This window comes from Halichoerus grypus, chromosome 3 (assembly GCF_964656455.1).
Source record: "Halichoerus grypus chromosome 3, mHalGry1.hap1.1, whole genome shotgun sequence".
NCBI lineage: Eukaryota > Metazoa > Chordata > Mammalia > Carnivora > Phocidae > Halichoerus > Halichoerus grypus.
This window is the reverse complement of record NC_135714.1, coordinates 128967608-128989186: the sequence shown is the minus strand read 5'-3', so window position 1 is coordinate 128989186 and position 21579 is coordinate 128967608. Positions and strand designations below refer to the sequence as shown.

The following is a 21579-nucleotide window of genomic DNA, read 5'->3' as shown; positions in this document are numbered from 1 at the left end:
ACTTTAGGAGATGGTACCAGTATTATTCTAATTCTGCAGGTGAGGAAGTGAGCCATGGAGAGGTGAACTGTCCTGCCCTTGGCCTTACACTTGATATCTGGTAGAACCAGAAGTCAAATCCAGTCTTGCTCCAGAGGATATGCTCTTAAACACTGTTCTCCTAGGAGGAAATATGTTTCTGAAAACTCTACAGGTATAATTTATGGTTTATGGTTAAGGATCTTGGACAAAATACAGTTTGGGAGTGACCCATGAAAGTACTTTAGTATCATTAAAATTAAGACCTCACACCAAAAGGTAAATAATGATATTTTACTTATCTGTCTTTGGTGATACTTGATACTGTATACCTGATTTCTGTTCTACATCCTTATTGTGTGGGAGCTTTCTTTCCCTCAGTTTTGATGGGATACATCAGTTGCATACAATTTGATTTTGCGAGTATTGTACAAACTAAGAAGCATTATTTTTTCCTTTCCAGTTTTCCACATAAATATTCAGTGCATATTGAGAGGATTAAAATAGCTTATTTTTCCCCCCTTAGATTTAAAGAAAATATATACTTATTTTGAAACATGGAAACATGTCATAAATGTATGATTTTGAAAGTAAAAATCCTTTTGTACCCCCATCTTCCAAGATAATCACCACTAATAGGCTGGTGTATATTCCTCACGATTTTTCTATAAAAATACTGTCATACATAATGCATAAATATGATATGTGTATGTTAGAGGTGTACAAAACAGACCTTTGGCTGATTGGGAAAATCCCTGTGAGGGTGAAACCAAATATCACCATCTTAGAAGGAATTTTGGAGATATAAGAATACTTGTAAAACTTTATAGAAGATTTTAATTCTTATTGAAAATTTCTTATTGAACATTTTATTAAATTTTTGTACATTTCATATTCTAATTCAGAGAATACTTTCTTGGCAATGTGGAGTAGTACATTGTTCTTGTGGTCACTGAATGCACATTTGTAAGCCTAAATAGCCTCTGTTTCAGCTGATGTTGACTGAGGTGTAAGATACTATTTTGGCTAACTCTCAGTAAAGGGTTGTTATAAAGCAAAGGCTGATGGTTATGTTGCCATCAACATTTTGAAATTAGTCTTTCCTATTAACTGACTAAGGTAGAGCCTTACTGTGTTTTGTTCAGTGTTAGGAATGATCTGACAGAAAGATTTGTACACGAATTAAATTACAATGTAAGCTAATCTCTTACTAGTCTGTATTTTGTTATTTATATACAGTAAAACTCTGCCATAAAAAGACAGGTGGAATCTAAAAATTCAGTTGTGTAAAATTTAGGATGAGGCTATTTCGAGTTTAAATTCAGTAATTTTTGTCTATGTGTTTTAAAGAGCACGAAAGTAAAATAACAGTGAAATTTAGTATTATACATAGCTGAACGGAGAAAGTGTGAAATGATTAGGAGGCATTTTCCCATAATTCTCTCCTCCATTCATTGAAATTTATCCTACTACTTGAGATTTTTGATGGCAGAGTGTGGGGCAGAGGATAGTAACCAGTTACTTGAATTCAGTTATCACAGGCATTTACTTTATTTGTAAACACTTTTGTTTTTGCTTTAAAAAAAGAATATAATGTTCTTCCTGCAGTTTTTCTTCTTCCTGCAGCTTTTAAACTCACATTAATGACAGTCTGGTTTCCAATTATTTAGCTATTTGTGTTCTCAATTAGTTTTGTGTGTATAATCAATAGCTTTCTTAAAACTAATTAGTGTAGCATTTAACTCTTACAGTAAAAAATATACATTTATTCTTCAGGTATCTGAGAGACTTTAATATATAATACATATAAAGAGATTTTTACCCCCAAATGCCTGTATTTGAGAGTGAATGTATTAAATCCAAATGACTCGTCCTTTTTAGATTACTGATATTATGCTGATTACTGATGATGTTAATATACTTGGTAATACAATCATTTATCAGCTAAACTTTAGGAATGCCTGAAGTGATATGTAAGTGTGCATTTAGCTGAATCTAAGCAACATATTTTGGCCTGATACTGACACTGAAGCTGAATTTTCACGTTCTTTAATTTAAATATCATTGTATTATTAAAGAAATGTTATCCATTCTGTACCTACTGTTTTGTAAATTTAGTAGTAGGTCTTGAATATCTTGACATGCCAGCACATATAGATTTATATTCTTTTTAAAGGCTGCATGGTATTCTCTCTTATATGGTTGTGCCATTGTTTATATATCTGTTTCTGTATTGGTGGATATTTAGTAGGCTATTTCCAATGTTTTATTTTTATAAACAGTGCTTCAGTATATAATTTTTATATCTTTCTGAGCTTTTCTGTATAAATTTTTTTTCTTATGTGTATAATATTGTAGATGATATTTTTATAAGTGGTTGAATTATTGGGTCCTGCCTTTACTGAGATCTGTATGCCTCCCAACTCTCAGAGTGATTGGATATTTGAGATGAAAAAAGAACTGTCCAGTATCCAGGGTTATAGAGTATAACTTCATGCCAAAGTTCATACTCTTAGCCGTTCTTGTTTGAATTTTTTCTTTGCCTTCTTCCTAATACAGAGATGTAGAGTATGGTTTTAAAGCCTGGCTATACTTTTTTCCTCAATTTCATTTTTCTCTTCTCATTGCCAAAATTGTCCCCTTGCCTTATCAGCTTCTCTTTTCATTGATACTGTCTTTTCAGTTTTGTCTAAATATTTTCAGTAGTAGTCATTCTCATTTCTTATATATTTGAAACTAAAATTCACTCAGGTTAAATGATCTTAAACTTTATGTAAGTTAGTTCCTAGATGGGCATCTGTTCCTATATATTTAAACATTTAGCATAGAATATTTGAGATAGGAAATTTTTTTTCTGATTAACTCTCAAATAATAATAAAACTCAGTAAACAGAGCTCCTGGATTCTTCAAACATTCTGGTTAGTAGAGATTTAGCATATTCTGCTGAGTATCATTATTCTCCTTAAGAGATATGTATTACAATTAATTCCTACCACAGTTATAGTCCCCAAGGTATATTCAGTTTTTTTTATTAGACTTTAAAACCTGCCTCTTGCTTATCAGAGCTTGCATTGTTTCATTTAAATAAATTTAATACCTGAAGTCTTTACTCTTTTGATTCTAGTATATCCACTGATACCTTTGTGAAAATTTGGTATTATTATATCATTTATCTCATTAAAATTAGCTTTATTGAAATATTTTATTATTTAGACAAATGTAATAATACAATAGCAACTGTTGTTTATCTGGAGATATTATATTTCAGGGAACAGAATTGCTATACTTCTTTTTTTACTTCTGTTACATGTATTCAATTTAATTGTATTTGGTTATAACTGTGATAAAAAGAATTTTTCTAACGCACAAAATGAATTGTAGTCACTTAAGTTAAATGCACAGTTCTGAATCATATTTAAAACAAGGAGTTGTCCAAGATAGCTTTTTCTGATAACCCCCTCTCTAATTTATGTACCGTTTCTTGAACATCTATATATTAATTAGGTTTGTGTTCTGTAAGCAATGGAATACACATCTAATAGCAACTGCATGAAACAGAGGTTTTATTTTTCTCACATAACAAGGAATTTGAGGTAGGCAGTTGCTGGTATTAATGGTTCTACTCAATAAGGCTTCAGGAGCTAAACACTTTCTACCTTTCCTTCTACCATTCTTAACATACTGGCTTTTTGTCTATGCTTGTGCTTGTAAGCCTCATGATATCAAGATGGCTACTGCACCTTTGGACATCACATCTTTGTTCTAGGGAGGGAAGAAGGTAGAAGAGCAAAAGGTTAGGCCAGCTACATCTGTTTTCCTTTTATCAAGCAAGCCAAAGCCTTCCAGGAACACCTTTCAGCACTTCTCTTACCTCTTTGCCTAGAACTTCTTATGGCTATTCCTATGCTAAAGATGCTGGAAAAGAGAGCATTTATCTTTCCAGTCTTTGTAGTGGCAGAAAACAAGAGAAGAAGGGGTTTAGGTGTTTGAGTTCTGTAATGTTTTTATACATGAAATTAATAGCTTTCAAAATAACTAATTACTGTTGCATTCCACTCTTTTTAAAAAAAGATTTTTTTTAAAAAGTAAGCTCTGTACCCAACATGGGGCTTAAAGTCATGACCCTGAGATCAAGTTGCATGCCCTACGAACTGAGCCAGCCAGGCATCCCTGTTTCACTATTGAAATAAATATATATTCACTCATCAGTTATAAGACTTTGGGGGAGAGATGCTCAGTTAACCAGTCTGTATTATTTGTCACAGTCTATTAAATACAGTTGTTATACAATGTCAAAAGCCTGGTTCAACTGCATTGATACTTGTGAGTTTAGGCAAGTTATGTTTCAGGTTCCTCATCTATTAAGTGAAGATAATACAGGTTTTTTAGTGAGAGGTAATTAAAGATGATAATTCTTGTAAAGTGCTTAGCATAGTACATAGCTTTAATCACTCAGTGCTTGCATGTTGTTTGTATTTTTAAATTATTTTATTTTGTGTTAGGATTAAAAAAATTGAAATAGTACAGAAATAGAGTAAAAAAGTTTCTCCCAACTACTATTAACTGATTGATTTGTAATCATTATAGTTATCTGTTGCTGTGTAACAAATTATCCCAAAACTTTACAGCTTAAAACAGTAATAAATACCAGCTCACAGTTTCTGTGGGTCAGGAATTTGGGAGCAAATTGGCTGGACAGTTCTGACGTAGAGTCTATCATGAGGTTGCATTTCACATGCTGGCTGAGACTGCAGTCATCTAAAGGCTCAACTGGGGCTGGAGGACCTGCTACCGAGGCTACTTACATGATAGGCAAGTTGGTACAAGCTGTTGGCTGGAGACCTCAGTTCCTCTCCAAGTGGGCCTTTTATATAGCTGCTTGAATATCTTCATGACATGGTGACTGAATTTTTCTTAGCACGCGTGATACAAGGGAAGCCATTAAGTTCTTAATGACCTAGCCTTGAAAGTTACCTGTTACTCCAGCTGAACTCTCTTGGCAGGTTGAACAACCCTAATTAAGTGTGGCAGGACAGCTGTCTTGCTGGAGTTGTGCACTGGATTGTAGAGGAAGGAACAGGACAGTTTGATTACTTTTGATTGTTCATATTTTCTTTTCCCCTAAAGTAATCTTAATTTGTCTTTTTCTTTGATTATTATATTCTGTGAATCATAGAAAGGAACATATGAAAAACAAATAGGTTACTTGAAACCATTCACCTGAAAATTTGAAAGGCCTACTAAATGTTTGCCTAAAACAGATAATTCTGTGATATTCATACAAAAAGCTTCAAGAACACAATTATATTACATTATCCAATGTTTCTCAAAAAAGCTTTTGAAGAATGTTATTCCTTGAAAAGTTCTTATTCAGAAAAAAAAATTCCATTGTCAAGTAAATTTTGGGAAATCCATGCATTGGTTATATATCTTTTTGAGATATATAATATATAGTAGCATATCTCTGGGAATTCTATCCTGTAAACATTTCTAGCCTTGTTAATCCAGTATTTCTCAGACTTCATGGAAACTTTTTACTTAATACTGCTTTTGTAGACATATGTAGTTCAGTGAAATTTTTTAATTCTTGTGAATGGTACAGTGAACAGTGAGAGGGGAGATGTTATTTGCTACTTTCTAGTACATGTGGGGATTTTGAAAACTATAAAGAGGATAATTCATTATCAGTAAAACATGCTTTTTTGACTAATTTATAGATAGTGAAGTTTTTCTTCTAATTTCCTTGTATTCCATGACTTTGCTATCTTAATTCTACATTGTTGCCTCTAGTTGGAGGATCTTACTTTTCACTTGCCTTTGATACAAATGCAAATGGCTTGAGCTTTTTTATTTTTATTTTTTTTTTAAGATTTGCTTTGAACTTTAGGTTTATTAAGACATTCAGTTAAATTCACCCTTTTTTTTTTTTAAAGATTTTATTTATTTATTTGACAGAGAGAGAAAGACAGCGAGAGCAGGAACACAAGCAGGGGGAGTGGGAGAGGGAGGAGCAGGGAGCCCGATGTGGGACTTGATCCCAGGACCCTGGGATCATGACCTGAGCCAAAGGCAGACGCTTAACAACTGGGCCACCCAGGCGCCCTAAATTCACCCTTTTTAGGTGTATAGTTTTATGAAATTAAATTTGGCAGATGGATATATTTGTGTATCCGGTATCACAATCAAGATACCGAATATTTCATTGCCTCCCAAAAGTCTTCTCATGTTTTTTTTTTTTTTTTTAAAGATTTTATTTATTTATTTGACAGAGAGAGACACAGCGAGAGAGGGAATACAAGCAGGGGGAGTGGGAGAGGGAGAAGCAGGCTTCCTGCCGAGCAGGGAGCCCAATGCGGGGCTCGATCCCAGGACCTGGAATCATGACCTGAGCCGAAGGCAGACGCTTAACGACTGAGCCACCCAGGCGCCCCTCATGTTCTTTTTTTTTTTTTGTGGTTAATTCTGTGCCTCTGTCCCCAGCCCCTGGCAACCACTGATCCAGTTTCTCTTCCTATACTTTTGCCTTTTCCAGAATATCATATAAATGGAATCATAGAATATGTAGCTTTTGTGTCTAGCTTCTTTGACTTGGCATAATGTTTTTGATATTAATTCACATTGTTAATGGTATCAGTAACTTGTTCCTTATTATTGCTGATTATTATTATGTTGTATGGTTGTATCACAACTTGTTTATCCTTTTACTAGTTGGTAGACATTTGAATGTTTATAGTTTTTGTGATTATGAATAAAGCTTTTGTAAATATTCATGTACAGATTTTTATGTGGACAAATGCTTTATGAAATGGGTTGTGAGGATCCATAGGTCTTTTGGCTCTGTTATATTCAACATGAGACTTATGGCATAGATTCCAAGATAGCTACTCTAGTGCTTACCATTTTTCAGTAGCTTATGTAAGTGGAAGGAGGAAAGTTGCAAAGATGAGTTGTGTTCTTTCCTTTAAGAGTAATAGCCCAGCAATTGCACATATTACTGCCTGTCCTCTTTGGTCAGAACTTGGTGACATGGCTGGTAACTTCAAGGGAAGTGAAACTTTTGGAAAGTGAAATTTTTTGCTTGGGCCTCATGTACCAAACTAGAAACTCTTTTATTATGGAAGAAGAAGAAAAAGTGAATTGGGAAACATTATAACCTGTGCCACAGCATTGTAATTTTCCCTCAACTTCTCCCTATTAGTAAATTTCTAGTGACTTTAAACATTCACTTAGGAATGGATTCCTAGGGATAAATTGGATTACCTTGACATTAGGACTTTTCAAAAGTAAATACATTTTTGAAGGATGCACATAAATAAAAGAAGCTTACTTTTTACTTGGCTTGTTTTATAAACAAATAGGGCCAGAGAAAAAAGGTGATTTGTCATAAGAAGTAGAAAATAATCTAGTTAGGGGCATAAGCTGTGATTGTACTCTGTCCAGTTTTTCTGCTATACCTTACTCTGGCCATATCTTTGAGGAAAAATTTAGCAAGATTCCAGGGAAAATACAGCTTTAAATACTTCGAAGTATTAGAATTTTCTATGTATTACAGTCTTTCCAGTTGTATAAATCTTTTCAAGAGAAGATAATTATTTTTGGTCCATATGTGTTTCTTGGTTTTCTGAAAATACAAGTGACTTAGGTTTAGTGACATTTAATTTTAGCTTAAAGTATTTAATATAACCACTGATGAAAGTAATCATTCATGCCCAATTAAAATCCTAATTCAAAACTTGTGAAGGTTTATTTGAATTCTTTGAATAATATGCTTTAACATTTCTATAATCTTGTACATTAAACTATAACCTGTAGAAAGCATGTTATGCCACCCTGAAGGTTGCTATAAAAATTGTTTATGAAGTTCAGGCCAAGACTAAAATATGTTGAAATGGAGAGTTGTGAAAAATGTTCTATATAACATAGGAGACCAAATCATGGTAAAATGCAGAAAAACACTATACATCAGTTTCTAGGCTACATTATTCAAAAAAATACAACCATAAAAAAGGTAATAAGATTACATTTTCACATTTCACGGCTAGTAAAGTGCATTAGGCTGCTCAGATATTCATAACTTATTGTGACATTTGGGAAGATTACATTTTGTAGTGCAGAGCCATTACTACAGCTCAGATAATAACTAGCCAGTGCCTAGACTTGGATTATGATCCTTGTCGTTGAAAACAAATTTGTGTTTTGAAGGTTGATCAGCTTCAAATAACTATTAGAAAGGGTTAACATGACATACTGTAGACCCTGTGCATGCTTTTTAGGTATAATAGATACGCATACATATAGTATATCAAATATGCCACACATTTGTATGTACCGATTTCTGCCATCAATTTTCTCCTTGAAAGGTATATTTTATAATATTTAAAGCAATGGAGAAATATTTAAAACACCTGTCTGGATACTGCTCTCACACTGTAAACTCAATTTAAAAGCTGGTGAAATATTTGGGGTTTTTTGGAAATTACTTTCAAAAATTAATTCTGTAGCTTCTTGTAAGGGTGGTTACTGGTGGAAATAAACAGATTAAAATGGAAGATTGATGTAAGTAATATTAGGGTGAAGGTAAGGTCTCCTAAATTAGTTGCAACTAGATTTTTGACCTGTTTAGGCCTGTGTGGGTATGTCCAAACATGTATCTACTAAGAACTCTCCCTTTGCTCTTTCCCCCCAGATGCTCAGTTGCCTTTTCAGAGGCAATCACTATTTAGTTTCTTGTGTATCACTCTTATGTATATGCCTATGTATATTCATGTTTTACATTCATATTGTAGCCTACTGTTCACCACATTTTTTTCCATCTTGATATTCTCATTTAAATAATGTATTTTAGAGATTTTTTTCATGTCAGATGGAGCTGCTTCATTCTTTTCATTGGCTGCATCATATTCCATTATATAGTCATATACGACTTTATTAACTATTACCTGATAATGTTTTTTGGGGGGATTGTTGCTTTTATTTTCTGTTCAAAGTGTGTTACAATGAAGTTTTTGTATCCAACATCATTACCTAAATGTATCTGTAGGATAAATTTCTAGTTGTTAAGGTAGCTGTTTGTGTGTGGCTTCTTCTATTTAACATAATTCCTTTGAGGTTTGTTTGTCTGTCTGTCTATCTATCTGTCTGTCTACCTACCTACCTATCCACCTACCTACCTACCTAGCTTTTGCAAGAGGAGATTGACTTATATTGGTAACTGTGTCAGTAGTTCCAATACCAAATGTTTTTCTCATTTATGGCAATATTTCAGTTGAAGTACTTGGTTTTCCAGATATATATCACATCATCTCAAAGTAATTATAATTTAAATTCCTCCATTCTGGTATTTATATGTTGCTGCCTTTTGACTAAATGTATCTTCTGTGCCTCCAGAATAATATCAAATGATAGTGATGAAAGTCACATCCTAACCTTGTGTCTGACTTTCATGAGACTCATTCCAATTTTCCTATGCGAGCATGATGCTGGCTTTTCAGGTGTGATTGATATATTTTATTATTAAAGGAAGTCTTTTACAAATAATAATAAAGTATGATGGAAATATAAAACCACCATTTAGCAATGCCACAGTAATAATAGTTACAGGTAAGATCCATTAATGGATCTTAAAACTTAAGATCCATTTATGGATGCATAAAACTGGAATAAACTATTTGGTTGTGTCTTACTCTTTTATGAGCTATTGGATTTTGTTGTGAAAAGTATGACGAGAAACAAGTTACTTGCATAGTCTTAAGGTGTTTTCCACAGATATATAATGATTTAAATATGAAATATAGTAACTTTATTTATTTATTTAAAGATTTTATTTATTTGAGAGAGTGAGAGAGAGAGAGCACGAGCAGGGAGAAGGAGAGGAAGAAGCAGACTCCCCTGCTGAGTGGGGAGCCTGATGCGGGGCTCTATCTCAAGACCTTGAGATCATGACCTGACTCAAAGGCAGACGCTTAACCAACTGAGCCACCTAGGCGCCCCTATTGTAACTTTAAAATGGAAAAAAATCTGACCATCTTAAACAGGTGATCAAAGCTAACTTTACCAGTAGTGTGGCATATTTATATTAGGTACCATTGAAATGATATGCTAAGGACATATATCACTTCTGGAATACTTTTGCTAAAAATGCATAACCTGAATTTAAACTTGAAAAAAACTTCCATAGTGGAAGAGTCTATAAAATATCTGGTAAATATGCTTCAAAAGCATCAAAATCATGAAAGTCAAAGAAGGCCTGTGCAACGGTCTCAGTATGGAGAAGACCAAAGGGATGCTGATCATGGATCAGAAAAAGGACTCTAGTGTGACAAGTGGCAACATTTGAGTAAGATCTATAGATTTGTCAGTAGTATTTATCAATGTTAAGTTTATGGTTTTAATGATTTTATTATGATTATATAATATACTCATTTGGGGAAGCTGGGTAAAGGGTATACAGGAATTCTACACTATTTTGCAACTTTTTGAATATTTGAAATTATTTCAGGATGAAAAGTTAAAGACAGGACAAGCAGATAATATTCACACAACCAAATAAAAAAAAAGAGTTTTTACATATTTAACAGAATTTTTTGGTGGACTAGGGAACTAAACATGTATACTTTATAGCCACGACCATGTAGCTAGGAGAATTGGCCCAATGACACCAAGGGGCTCTTTTAGCAGAAACCCAGCTCTCCTTTGCTTATGCTAAATGTTCCTGATGATACGAAGAATTGTACGCTAAAATCTCTGCCAGAGCTTTCCCAGAAGAATCAAATGCTTTTACCACTGCACTAGCCGGGAATTCCTATCTCCCTACATGCAGATGCTGCCTCATGTTGTTCATTTTTCCATTTTTTCTTTCTGTTGCCACTGTGTATCTTTGGCAGAACCTGGGAGATATCAGTCCTTGGCTACAAGGAGTTTTAATTGATTTTCTAATTCTGAACTTTCCCTGCTTTTCTGGTGTAAACTCTATTTGGTTGTGTCTGTTATTCTTTTATGAGCTGTTGGCTTTTGTTTTGTAAAGTTCACTTTCTTCTAATTCTTGACCACTTTTTAGGTTTAGGAATGCATAGTGAAAAACCAAGACATATTCAGAAGGACAAGAGTGTAGATGAATCATGTATGTAGTATTTCTGACAGGTATCTTTTAGAAATCTAGTTGATAAGGATAGCTCTGGAAAGGTAATTCTAAAAGTATTTTAATTCCTTTAAACACTTGGGATTTGTTAAAATTTAAAAAACTCTCCTCTGTGGGAGGATGCTGTGGGTGAGATGGCATTGTGGGGATAGGTCAGTATATCTTTCTCTGGATGGATTTTTTGATAGTATCAATGAAATAAATTTTCTTGATTACTTCTTTGGGTGTATGATTATATTTAAGTTATCCTAGTTATTGACAGGGAAGGAAGGGTATTAAAATCGGTAGGTAAAATAAACTAGGAATTTGGCAAATATGAACTCTAAGTTCTGTGTCCACTCCGAGCATTTTTAGCTTTTCATTTCTTTTGTGAGCTGGTATTTTGTATAAGCAGCAAAACACTTCTAGGTTGCTGTGGATAGTTCACAGAGTTTATAATTCATAAATACTGAATTAGAAGCAGTTAATAGAGCTAAAAGTGAGATCTTTATTGGTATCAGGGCAGTAGGTAGTGATTTACCGAAGACATCCTGTATTTGTTTCTGTTGAAAAATATTTCCATTTTTATATTGTCTTACTTGACTTTGTGCTATCTTAACTTGAAGGTTTCTTTAGAATCTTTATTTTTTAGAGCTGTGTGTGTGTGTCTATGGACCCTTTTGTTGTAGAGGGTAGAGAATACTGTGTATGGGTAGTTACTGGTTAGGAGTGTGCTCTAGTTATATCGAAAAAGCACTAATGTTTTTAATTTTTCCCCCCTTTTTGGAAGCTGGTAGGAGGGCAGTTTGATTTGGAAATGAATTTCATTATCCAAGAAGGTGAGAGTATCATCTGCATGGTGGACCTACTAGAAAAATGTGACATTACTTGCCAAGCAGAAGTCTGGAGCATGTTTACAGCGATTCTGAAGAAAAGCATACGAAATCTTCAAGTCTGCACTGAAGTAGGCCTTGTTGAGAAAGTGCTCGGGAAAATTGAAAAAGTTGACAATATGATAGCAGGTATGATTTTTTTCTGTAGTACAGTGGATGTGAAGAAATAAAGTTTGATTCTTAAATACTGTATTTCTCTTATTTCGTAATATTTATTTCAGAAATATTTGAGTATCTACCGTGTGTGGAACTTTAGTGTTCAAACTCTTAAATAAGCACACTATATTTTAATCATTGAAGAAATATAAATTGATTGTTTTATTGTTTTCTTTTGTTTCCAGATCTTTTAGTTGACATGTTGGGAGTGCTGGCTAGCTATAATTTGACCGTTCGAGAACTAAAGCTATTCTTCAGTAAACTTCAAGGAAATAAAGGACAATGGGTAAAAAAATGAGTACCCTTTGATATTTGAAAGTATTCCTCTCCTCAAACACATTAGTGGCTTTTAAGCAACTGTTATTATTCTACCGGGGTAAATGTAAAATTGAAGGGAAGAGATAAATTAAAATAGCGTTTAGGTCTGTACAGCTACTTTTGCCATGACCTGACACAGGTGCAGAGTAAGAGAACTGGGTGTTCCAGGCAGGCTAAAACTTGGCCCTTCTTCAAACTCTTAGTCTTCAAATATACATTTAACATTTATTAGAGGAAAAGGGTAAGGATAGAGAAGGAAGAGTGTTTGGTAGCAGCACCTAGATTCTCTGTTGACCTGAGTAGTTTAGCTGTCGCCCTTAAACTTGAATAACCCACTCAGTGAACACAAGCTGTGCAGTTAATTGGATCCACCCTCCACAGATTCAATTTAGTGGTCCTTTTCAATAAATGGCAATAGTGGTCAACTTATTTTAAACTCCAGGTGCATTAACAAACTGTTTCTTCCTACCACTTGGTTACTTACTTCTTAGAGGAATACTAATAAATATTTTCTCCATTTTTGTTGCATTTCTAGGCTTATTTTAGTGCCCTTTAGATATCATTGCCCACAGCACTGCTTAGCCACAGCTGATCCTTAATCTAGCTCTGTTGAAATATATTTAAATTGGTGCGTTGCAATTGTACACTCTAGTTTATTGTGTTAAAGTGGTTAGATTCAAGCTTCTTTTTATCAAGCTTTAGCTCTCTGGCTACTTTTAAGATTTCATCATTGGGGGTGCCTGGCTGGCTCAGTTGGTAGGACATGAGATTCTTGATCTCAGGGTCTTGAGTTCAAGCCCCATGTTGGGTGTGGAGCTTACTTAAAAAAAAAAAAAAAAGATTTCATTATTGATTTTTGGCAGTTTTATTGTTTCTTGGTATGGTTTACCTTGTGTTTATTCTTATTACAGTTCTGGTATCTGTGTGTTTATAATATAATTTTCAGCAAATTTGGAAATATTTTGGTCATTATTTCTTTAAATATCATTTTCTTGTCCCTCCCTCCTTTTTTGGGACTCTAATTACATGTATGTTAGCTCTCTTGATAATGTCTGGTAGGTCACTCAGATCTTTTCACTTTTTTTTTTTTTTAGCTTTTTCTCTTTGTGCTTCATTTTAGATTGCTTTTGTTACTGTATTTTTAAGGTAATTGCTCCTCTGCAGTGTGTTGATTCTATCCATTAAAATTTTCAGATTTCAGATTTTTTTATTTCTAAAAAAATCTCTTTAGTTCTTTTTAGTATCTTCTGTTTTCCTCATTATGTTCATGTTTTCCTTTAAATCCTTGGGACTGTTGAGCATATTTATAATAATAATAGTTGATTTCATGTTATTATCTACTGAGTCTATCATCTTTGTCATTTTCTTTTTATTTATTTATTTCTTTATTTATTTGTCATTTTCTAGATCAGTTTTTTACTCACTGATTTTGCTTCTGACAGGTCATATTTTCCTTCTAATGCTAGTGATTTTAGATCGAATGATATTAGATATAGTGAATTGTTCCTTGTTGAGTGCTGGATTTTGTCATATCCCTTTTCAGATTGTTAGACTGTTTTTGCAGGCAGATAAATTATTTGTGGATCACTTTACCCTTCCAGGCTAGTTTAAAAGTTTTCTTTTGGTCAGGTCCAGATTGGCTGTTATTCTAGGTCTAGTTTAGTCTCCTTATTGAGGCCTGATTCTTTTAGGGTCTCAGTGAATGACCCTAAGTCTCAGGTATGGGATAAGAGGTAGTGTAAGACCGTGGTCTCTACATAGTGCCTAGTAGGGTCTCAAACAATTTCTGGCTGTATAGTAGCTTTGGGAATTCTTTGACTTATAGGTATTAATATCTTGGCCTCACCTTGTTCAGTTTTATGGTAGGTTTGAATGGTTCGATATTAAGCCAAGGAGACAGTACAGATTTCTGGAGCTTCCTGTCTGCATAGCTCTTTTCTCTGTAGTACTCTGCCTTGAAGCTTTTATCTACCTCAGACTACCCATATTCCAGTTTCTGCCTCATCAAGTCAATGAGACCTTCAAGTTCTATTTTGTTTCCCTCTTCCTGTGCAGTGATAGAAATTGCATCCTGGTAGAAAGTCTGGTAATCTCACGGCTCATTTTGTTTCCTTTTTCTCAAATATAACAGTCTTGAGCTACCTCTTCTTCCATGTCTAAAAACATGTAAAATGTATGTTTCATACATTTTATCCAGTATTCTGGTTGTTTATGGTGCTTTGATAAGTCTAGGTCCTGTTAGTGTATCATGTCAAGAAGAAGAAGTACAGATCTTCTTCAAGTTACAGTGGGGTTCCATCCTGATAAACCCATTGTAAATTGAAAATGTCAAAAGTTGAAAATGCATTTAATAAACCTATCCTACCAAACAACATAGCTTAGCCTAACCTATCTTAAATGTGCTCAGAACACTTATATTGGCCTACAGTTGGGCAAAGTCATGTAACACAAAACCTATCTTATAGTGTTGAATATCTTATGTAATTTATTGAATACTGTATTGAAAGTGCAAAATAGAATAGTTGTGTGGGTACAGAATGGTTGTAAGTGTATCAGTTTTTTACCTTTGTGATTTTGTGGCTGACTGGGATCTGTGGCTTGCTGCCACTGCCCAGTGTCATAAGAGTATTGTACTGCATATTGCATATCATGAGCCTGGGAAAAGATCAAACTTCAAAGTACTATTTCTACTGAATGCATATAGCTTTCACACCATTGTGAAGTAAAATCGTAAGTTGAACTGACAGAAGTCAAGGACGGTCTATATGCTGGTTTCATTTTAGTTTTGATTCTATTCAGTGTATTTATTGTGAATATATAATTAATACATTTTTGTTGGTGAATATAGAAAACTCTGAGAAAATAGCAGAGGATATGAATAGATGTTTATTTATAGAGATAGAAACCCCACAATCAAATAAACACAAAATCACTAATAACTAGAGATGTTCAAATTAAAACAATATTGATATGTCACCTTATGTCTGTTAGTATTGAGGATTATAAAGTTGGATAATAGCAAATATAATTGTGGAATAGGGTTATTTTATTTAATTTTTTTTTGGTGGGGTCAGCATTTATATTTATTAGCTGATTTGCAGCTTTGCTTTGTTTCAGCAAGTTAAGTCTTTGCATCAGTAGTTGAAACAGAAAATTATTTGATTCACTAATTATATTTTGGAACTGTTTTCACACTAATGGTAGTAATGATAGCACAAGAGAGACCATAGCCTACTTTTAAACTAGCTTAGGGGCACCTGGGTGGCTCAGTCATTAAGCATCTGCCTTCCGCTCAGGTCATGATCCCAGGGTCCTGGGATCGAGCCCCACATGGGGCTCCCTGCTCTGCAGGAAGCCTGCTTCTCCCTCTCCCACTCCCCCTGCTTTGTTCCTGCTCTTGTTATCTCTCTCTGTGTCAAATAAATAAAATCTTAAAAAAAAAAAAAAAAAAGAAACTAGCTTAAAACAGAATTCTTTAAATCAAAAAGGAACATGGCTATGCTTAAATGACAGAATTGATGGGATTGATGTCTTCCTCCCTGTCACTTGCTACGGTGGGCACATTAGAATATTGAAGCATAATTATAATTATCATGGCCTGGTGATTGCATCTAAGTTCTGAGGGTTATGTTACATAAATGTTAGATTACACATCTTGTAGTTACATACATTATTTTGATTTGTCTATTTCAAATCCCATCTTTTTTTCCATTTTTATTTTTTTTTTCAAATATTCATTTAAATTCTAGTTGAGTTAGATATAGTGTAATATTGGTGTCAGGAGTAGAATTTAGTGATTTATCACTTACAAAAAAACAGGCATATAGTTATTTTGAACCTGTATGCTAGTGGCTGGAGTGAACACTGATTAGCCAACCTCAAGTAATCTACCACTACTCAGTCACATAAATTATACCCATATCCAGTGACGTGGTAATTTGCTTCTGAGTACATGTTCCATGAAATTCTCAGTTTCATAAGGAAATACACATGGGGATGTTCAATGAAGCATTATTTTTGGTGGCAGTGAATTGTCACCATGGGGGCTTATCATTAGATAGGTAAAATGTACTGGATGCATAGAATAGATTATTATATAGCAGTTAGAATCGATGCAAAAGTTAATATGAATAGATGCAGGAAGAAAGAAACATATGTCTAACCCAACATCATTTAAATTATAAGTACAGTCACACAAAAACATTTTTGAAGGGATACATAAAAAGATTCAGTATGTTTATACAGTTGCTTATGTGACTGGGAGTAGAATGAGGAATGGGTTTAGGGCATAAAGGGAGAAAACAATGAGCTGTTAATAAAACAAGCAAGGCTTTGGGGCGCCTGGCTGGCTCAGTTGGTGGAGCATGCAACTCTTGATCTCAGGGTTGTGAGTTCGAGCCCCACATTGGGTGTAGAGATTACCTAAAAATAAAATCTTAAAAAAAAAACCCATAAAACTGAAAAAAAAAAAAAAAAAACCTCAGACATTTGTGGAATGGTTCTCCAGATGGAAATGCTATAATATTGTATTTTTATTTTTGACTGCAGAGTTATTTTTAGTTATTTCATTTTGGAATTTATTTTAAAAATTCAATGTGATTGTAGTTACTTGTTATTACACTTTTGTAATTGAGCAATGTGGCTAACTGAAAATTTCTTGGTCACTTAAGAATAAAGCTCTCAGGGTCCTGAGATTGAGTCCCATATCGGGCTTCCTGCTCAGCAAGGAGCCTGCTTCTCCCTCTGCCTGTTGCTCCCCCTCCTTACGCGCGCGCTTGCGTTCTTTCTCTCTCTCTCTCTCGCTGACAAATAAATAAAATCTTAAAAAAAAAAAAAAAGAAGAATAAAGCTCTCCACTTAACATTTAGGTAAAAGATTGCTGGACTCTTTTAGACATTTAATAAATAGAGCAGATACCAAATAAAATGAAGGCAAGCCAGTGATTTCACTTGTAGTTGACCCTGTTTAGAACTTTTAATGAAGAAGAATGTACTGATATCCTGTTTGCTTATAAACTGATTAAAATGATAATGTATAGATGATTGTTCTTTACTTTTCCTTGTAAATAAGTCTTTTCATTTTAGCTGTTGTTACGTGTATTAGAGGAGACTTGTGGGTCAAAGAGGCATTAAATAAATGTAATGTTACAACTTTTTTATATGCTATATAGTAAAGGTAATATTGTAGAATGAAATATGACAGGGAGATTGGATCCAGTCTAGAGGTCAGGGAAGACTGCTATGAGAAAGTGACCTTTAAGATGAGCTCTAAAAGATGGGTAAGATTTATTTAGTTAAGAGGGGAGGGAAGTAGGCCTAGTGGGAACATTTTAAGCACAAGGAATAGTTTGTACTCAGGCCCTGTTGTGGGAAGAAGGCAGAGAGGCTTTGTGGATGGAGTGCAAAGAGAGGGGAAGATGGAAATGCAGAATGAGGCTAGTGAGGTTGAGGTAGATCGAGTATCTTGTGGGCTGTGTTAAGGCTTTTGGTTTTTATTTTAAAGGCAGTGGGAAGCTACCTGAGAGATAGCATAATAGAAAGGTAAAAGTGTAGTGGTTAAAAGTATGGACTCTCAAGTCAGACTGAGTTCTGATCCCAGCCTTGCCATTTGCTACCTGTGTGACCTTGGACATGTTCCTCTGTCTCAGAGTACCACCTCCTGGATGGTTTTAAGGTTAAAATATTTTTATTGTTTCTTTGAAAACAGTCTTTAACAGTGTAATATAGTAAGCATTATTTGTGAAATTAAAAAGTGTTTTAAAGAGGGATGGGTGGTGGGTTGATATAGTTTGTAATTTTAAAACATTATTTTTGCTGCAGTATGGAGAAGTTTCAGGTGTCAGGTGATATTGGCCCATATTTATCAAATACTTCATATGTTCTATCATATTACAAAAATGGCATAGAGTACCTTTAAGATAGTGAAAATAATATGCTTTTAGCTAACAGCATTTTTGGTTATTCTTGGGTATATTAAAGTATGAGTATATTAAAAATAAGTATTTTTGTTTTATGGTGAATGTGTGTTTAATGAGTTGTTGATTATTTTCATAGCCTCCACATGCTGGGAAGTTGCTGTCTGTGTTAAAGCATATGCCTCAGAAGTATGGTCCTGATGCCTTTTTCAACTTCCCAGGAAAGAGTGCTGCAGTAAGTAAATTTTAATGAGGAAATCACTTGGAGTTTTTTCCTTGGCTTCCAGAAAGTACAGCCGTGTAAACAGCCCTGACAGGTTCATTGTTAGGTAGAAACTTCTTTGCACAACTTAACTTATTCCTTACAGCAGTTATTCGTGTTACTTTTTCCTGTTTTAGAGGTGAAGAAATACAGGCTCAAAGAAGAAAGCTGTCCATTTATAGCTTGGGGCAACAATGGAGTAAGAACCTAGTTCTTTTGAACATGTTGTCTTTAGAATTTATCTCTGCATTCTCCAATAGATATTTATGTGTGACACTTTCACTTTCTATCTTACTGACTATCTTTCTTCAGCCTTGCGTTGCCCCAAAGGGTGTTTCTTTTGCACCTGGTGAATAGAATGAGAATAACTCTTTAAAACTTTCCGGCAAGTTCTCCTGATTTGGGAGTTTCCAAATTATATCAGTTTCAGCATTCTCTCTCTCTCTTTTTTTTTTAGTTTCAGCATTCTTATAAGCTGTTAATCAGTTTAATATAGTTGAAATAAGACATTGCTAGTAATATCTGTAGTGTTTTGAAATGTTATAGGAGTGCATTGTATAATGTGTATATGTTATTTATGGAAGCTTTTTTACCTTTTCATATTACATTCGTCTGCTTCTTACTAGCAAAAATTTTTTTGAAGATATTTCAGCCTGTTCTTTTTCTGAGATTTTTTTTTGTTATTTTTACTTTGTTTCTCATAATATCTTATTTGCTTGTTAGGCCCTATGTAGTAGTCAGGTAATATCTGCAGAAAGAAAAGTGTTTTAAAAGGACATTTGTAATATTTGAATATTTTACACACAATACACAACTTTCTTTGGAAAGTTTATTGCTTGTATTGTTTTTCCTCTATAATTTTTCCTTACTAAGCATTTTAGATTTGAAGCTTTCCAGAAAAACTTTATTCTCTTGACATTGAGCCTATAATTTGCCTTTAATATAAGAAGCAGTCTTATGAGGTTAACTTTTTTGAAATGCATATTATGATTGTTTCATGTTAACTTTGTTTTTCTTTTAGTTTAAATTCCAGTTAGTTAACATACAGTGTAATGTTAGTTTCAGGTGTACAATTTAGTGATTCAGCAATTCCATACATCACCTGGTGCTCATCGTGACAAGTGTACTCCTTAATTCCCATCACCTATTTAACACATCCTCCTGCCCTCCTCCCCTTGGGTAGCCATCAGTTTGTTCTGTATAGTTAAGAGTTCATTTCTCCATCTGCCTGTCTCTTTTTTTCCCCTATGATCATTTGTTCAGATTCTTATATTCCCCAAATGCATGAAATCATATGGTATTTGTTTTTCTCGGACTTACTTAGCTTAGCATGATACTCTGTAGCTCCATCCATGGCGTTGCAAATGGCAAGATTTCATTCTTTTTGATGACTGAGTACTATTCCAGTGTGTGTGTGTGTGTGTGTGTGTGTGTGTGTGTGTGTGTATGTGTGTGTGTGTACGTACACCAAATCTTTATCCATTCATCAATGGATGGACATTTGAGATCTTTTCATAATTTGGCTATTGTAGATAATTCTGCTCTGAACATCAGGGCACATGTATCCCTTCGAATTAGTATTTTTGTATTCTTTGTGTAAATACCTAGTAGTGCAATTGCTGGATTGTAAGGTAGTTCTATTTTTAACTTTCTGAGGAACCTCCATACTGTTTTCCAGAGTGAGTGCACCAGTTTGCATTCCCACCAACAGTGCAAGAGGGTTCCCCTTTCTCCACATCCTTCCCAATACTTGTTCTTTCTTGTGTTGTTGATCTTAGCCATTGTGAAGGTGTGAGGTCGTATCTCATTATAGTTTTGATTTGTATTTCCCTGAAGATGCATGATATTGAGCATTTTTTCATGTGTCTGTTGGCTATCTGTATGTCTTCTTTGGGAAAATGTCTATTCATGTCTTCTGCCCATTTTTTAACTGGGTTGTTTTTTGGACACAGAGTTTTATAAGTTCCTTATATATTTTGGATACTAACCTTGTGTCAGATATGTCATTTGCAAATATCTCCTCCCATTCCAAAGGTTGCCTTTTAGTTTTGTTGATAATTTCCTTCGCTGTGCAGAAGCTTTTTATTTTGATATAGTACTAATGGTTTATTTTTGCTTTTGTTTTCCTTGCCTCAGGAGACAAATCTAGAAAAAAGTTGCTAAGGCTGATGTCAGAGAGGTTACTGCCTGTGTTCTCTCTAGGATTTTAATGGTTTCTTATCTCACATTTAGGTCTTTCATCCATTTTGAATTTGTTTTTGTGTATGGTGTAAGAAATTGGTTCAGTTTCATTTTTTTGTATGCTGCTCTCCAGTTTTCCCAACACCATTTGTTGAAGAGACTGTCTTTATTCCATTGGATAATCTTTCTTGCTTTGTGGAAGATTAATTGACCATATAGCTGTGGGTTCATTTCTGGGTTTTCTTTTCTGTTCCATTGATCTGTGTGTGTATTTTTGTGTCAGCACCAAAACAGATCTGCTGTTTTGATCACCACAGCTTTGTAATATAACTTGAAGTCCGGAATTGTGATGCTTCCAGCTTTGCTTTTCATTTTCAAGGTTGGTTTGGCTATTTAGGGTCTTTTGTGGTTCCATACAAATTTTAGGATTCTTTGTTCTAGCTCTGTGAAAAATGCAGTTGGTTTTTTGATGGTGATTAGATTAAATCTGTAGATTGCTTTGGGTAGTATAGACATTTGGACAATATTTGTTCTTCCAATCCATAAGCATGGAATGTTTTTCCATTTCTTTGTGTCATCTTCAGTGTCTTTCATCAGTGTTTGATAGTTTTCAAGTATAGATCTTTTACACCTTAGGCTAAGTTTATTCCTAGGTATCTTACCGTTTTTGGTGCATTTGTAAATGGGTTTTATTCCTTAGTTTCTCTTTCTGCAGCTTCA

General features: G+C 34.3%; 1 protein-coding gene across 4 annotated transcripts in view; it reads left to right on the top strand.

The window, feature by feature from the left end:
* Window positions 1-21579, top strand: part of LRBA (LPS responsive beige-like anchor protein) — a 764390-nt gene that overhangs the window by 77600 nt on the left and 665211 nt on the right. For all 4 annotated transcript variants that reach the window (XM_036089189.2, XM_078069304.1, XM_036089190.2 and 1 more), the window contains exons 3-5: window positions 11926-12157; window positions 12370-12470; window positions 18556-18651. In XM_036089189.2, the coding sequence (XP_035945082.2) occupies window positions 11926-12157; window positions 12370-12470; window positions 18556-18651 (429 nt within the window). The remainder of the gene's footprint in view (window positions 1-11925; window positions 12158-12369; window positions 12471-18555; window positions 18652-21579) is intronic.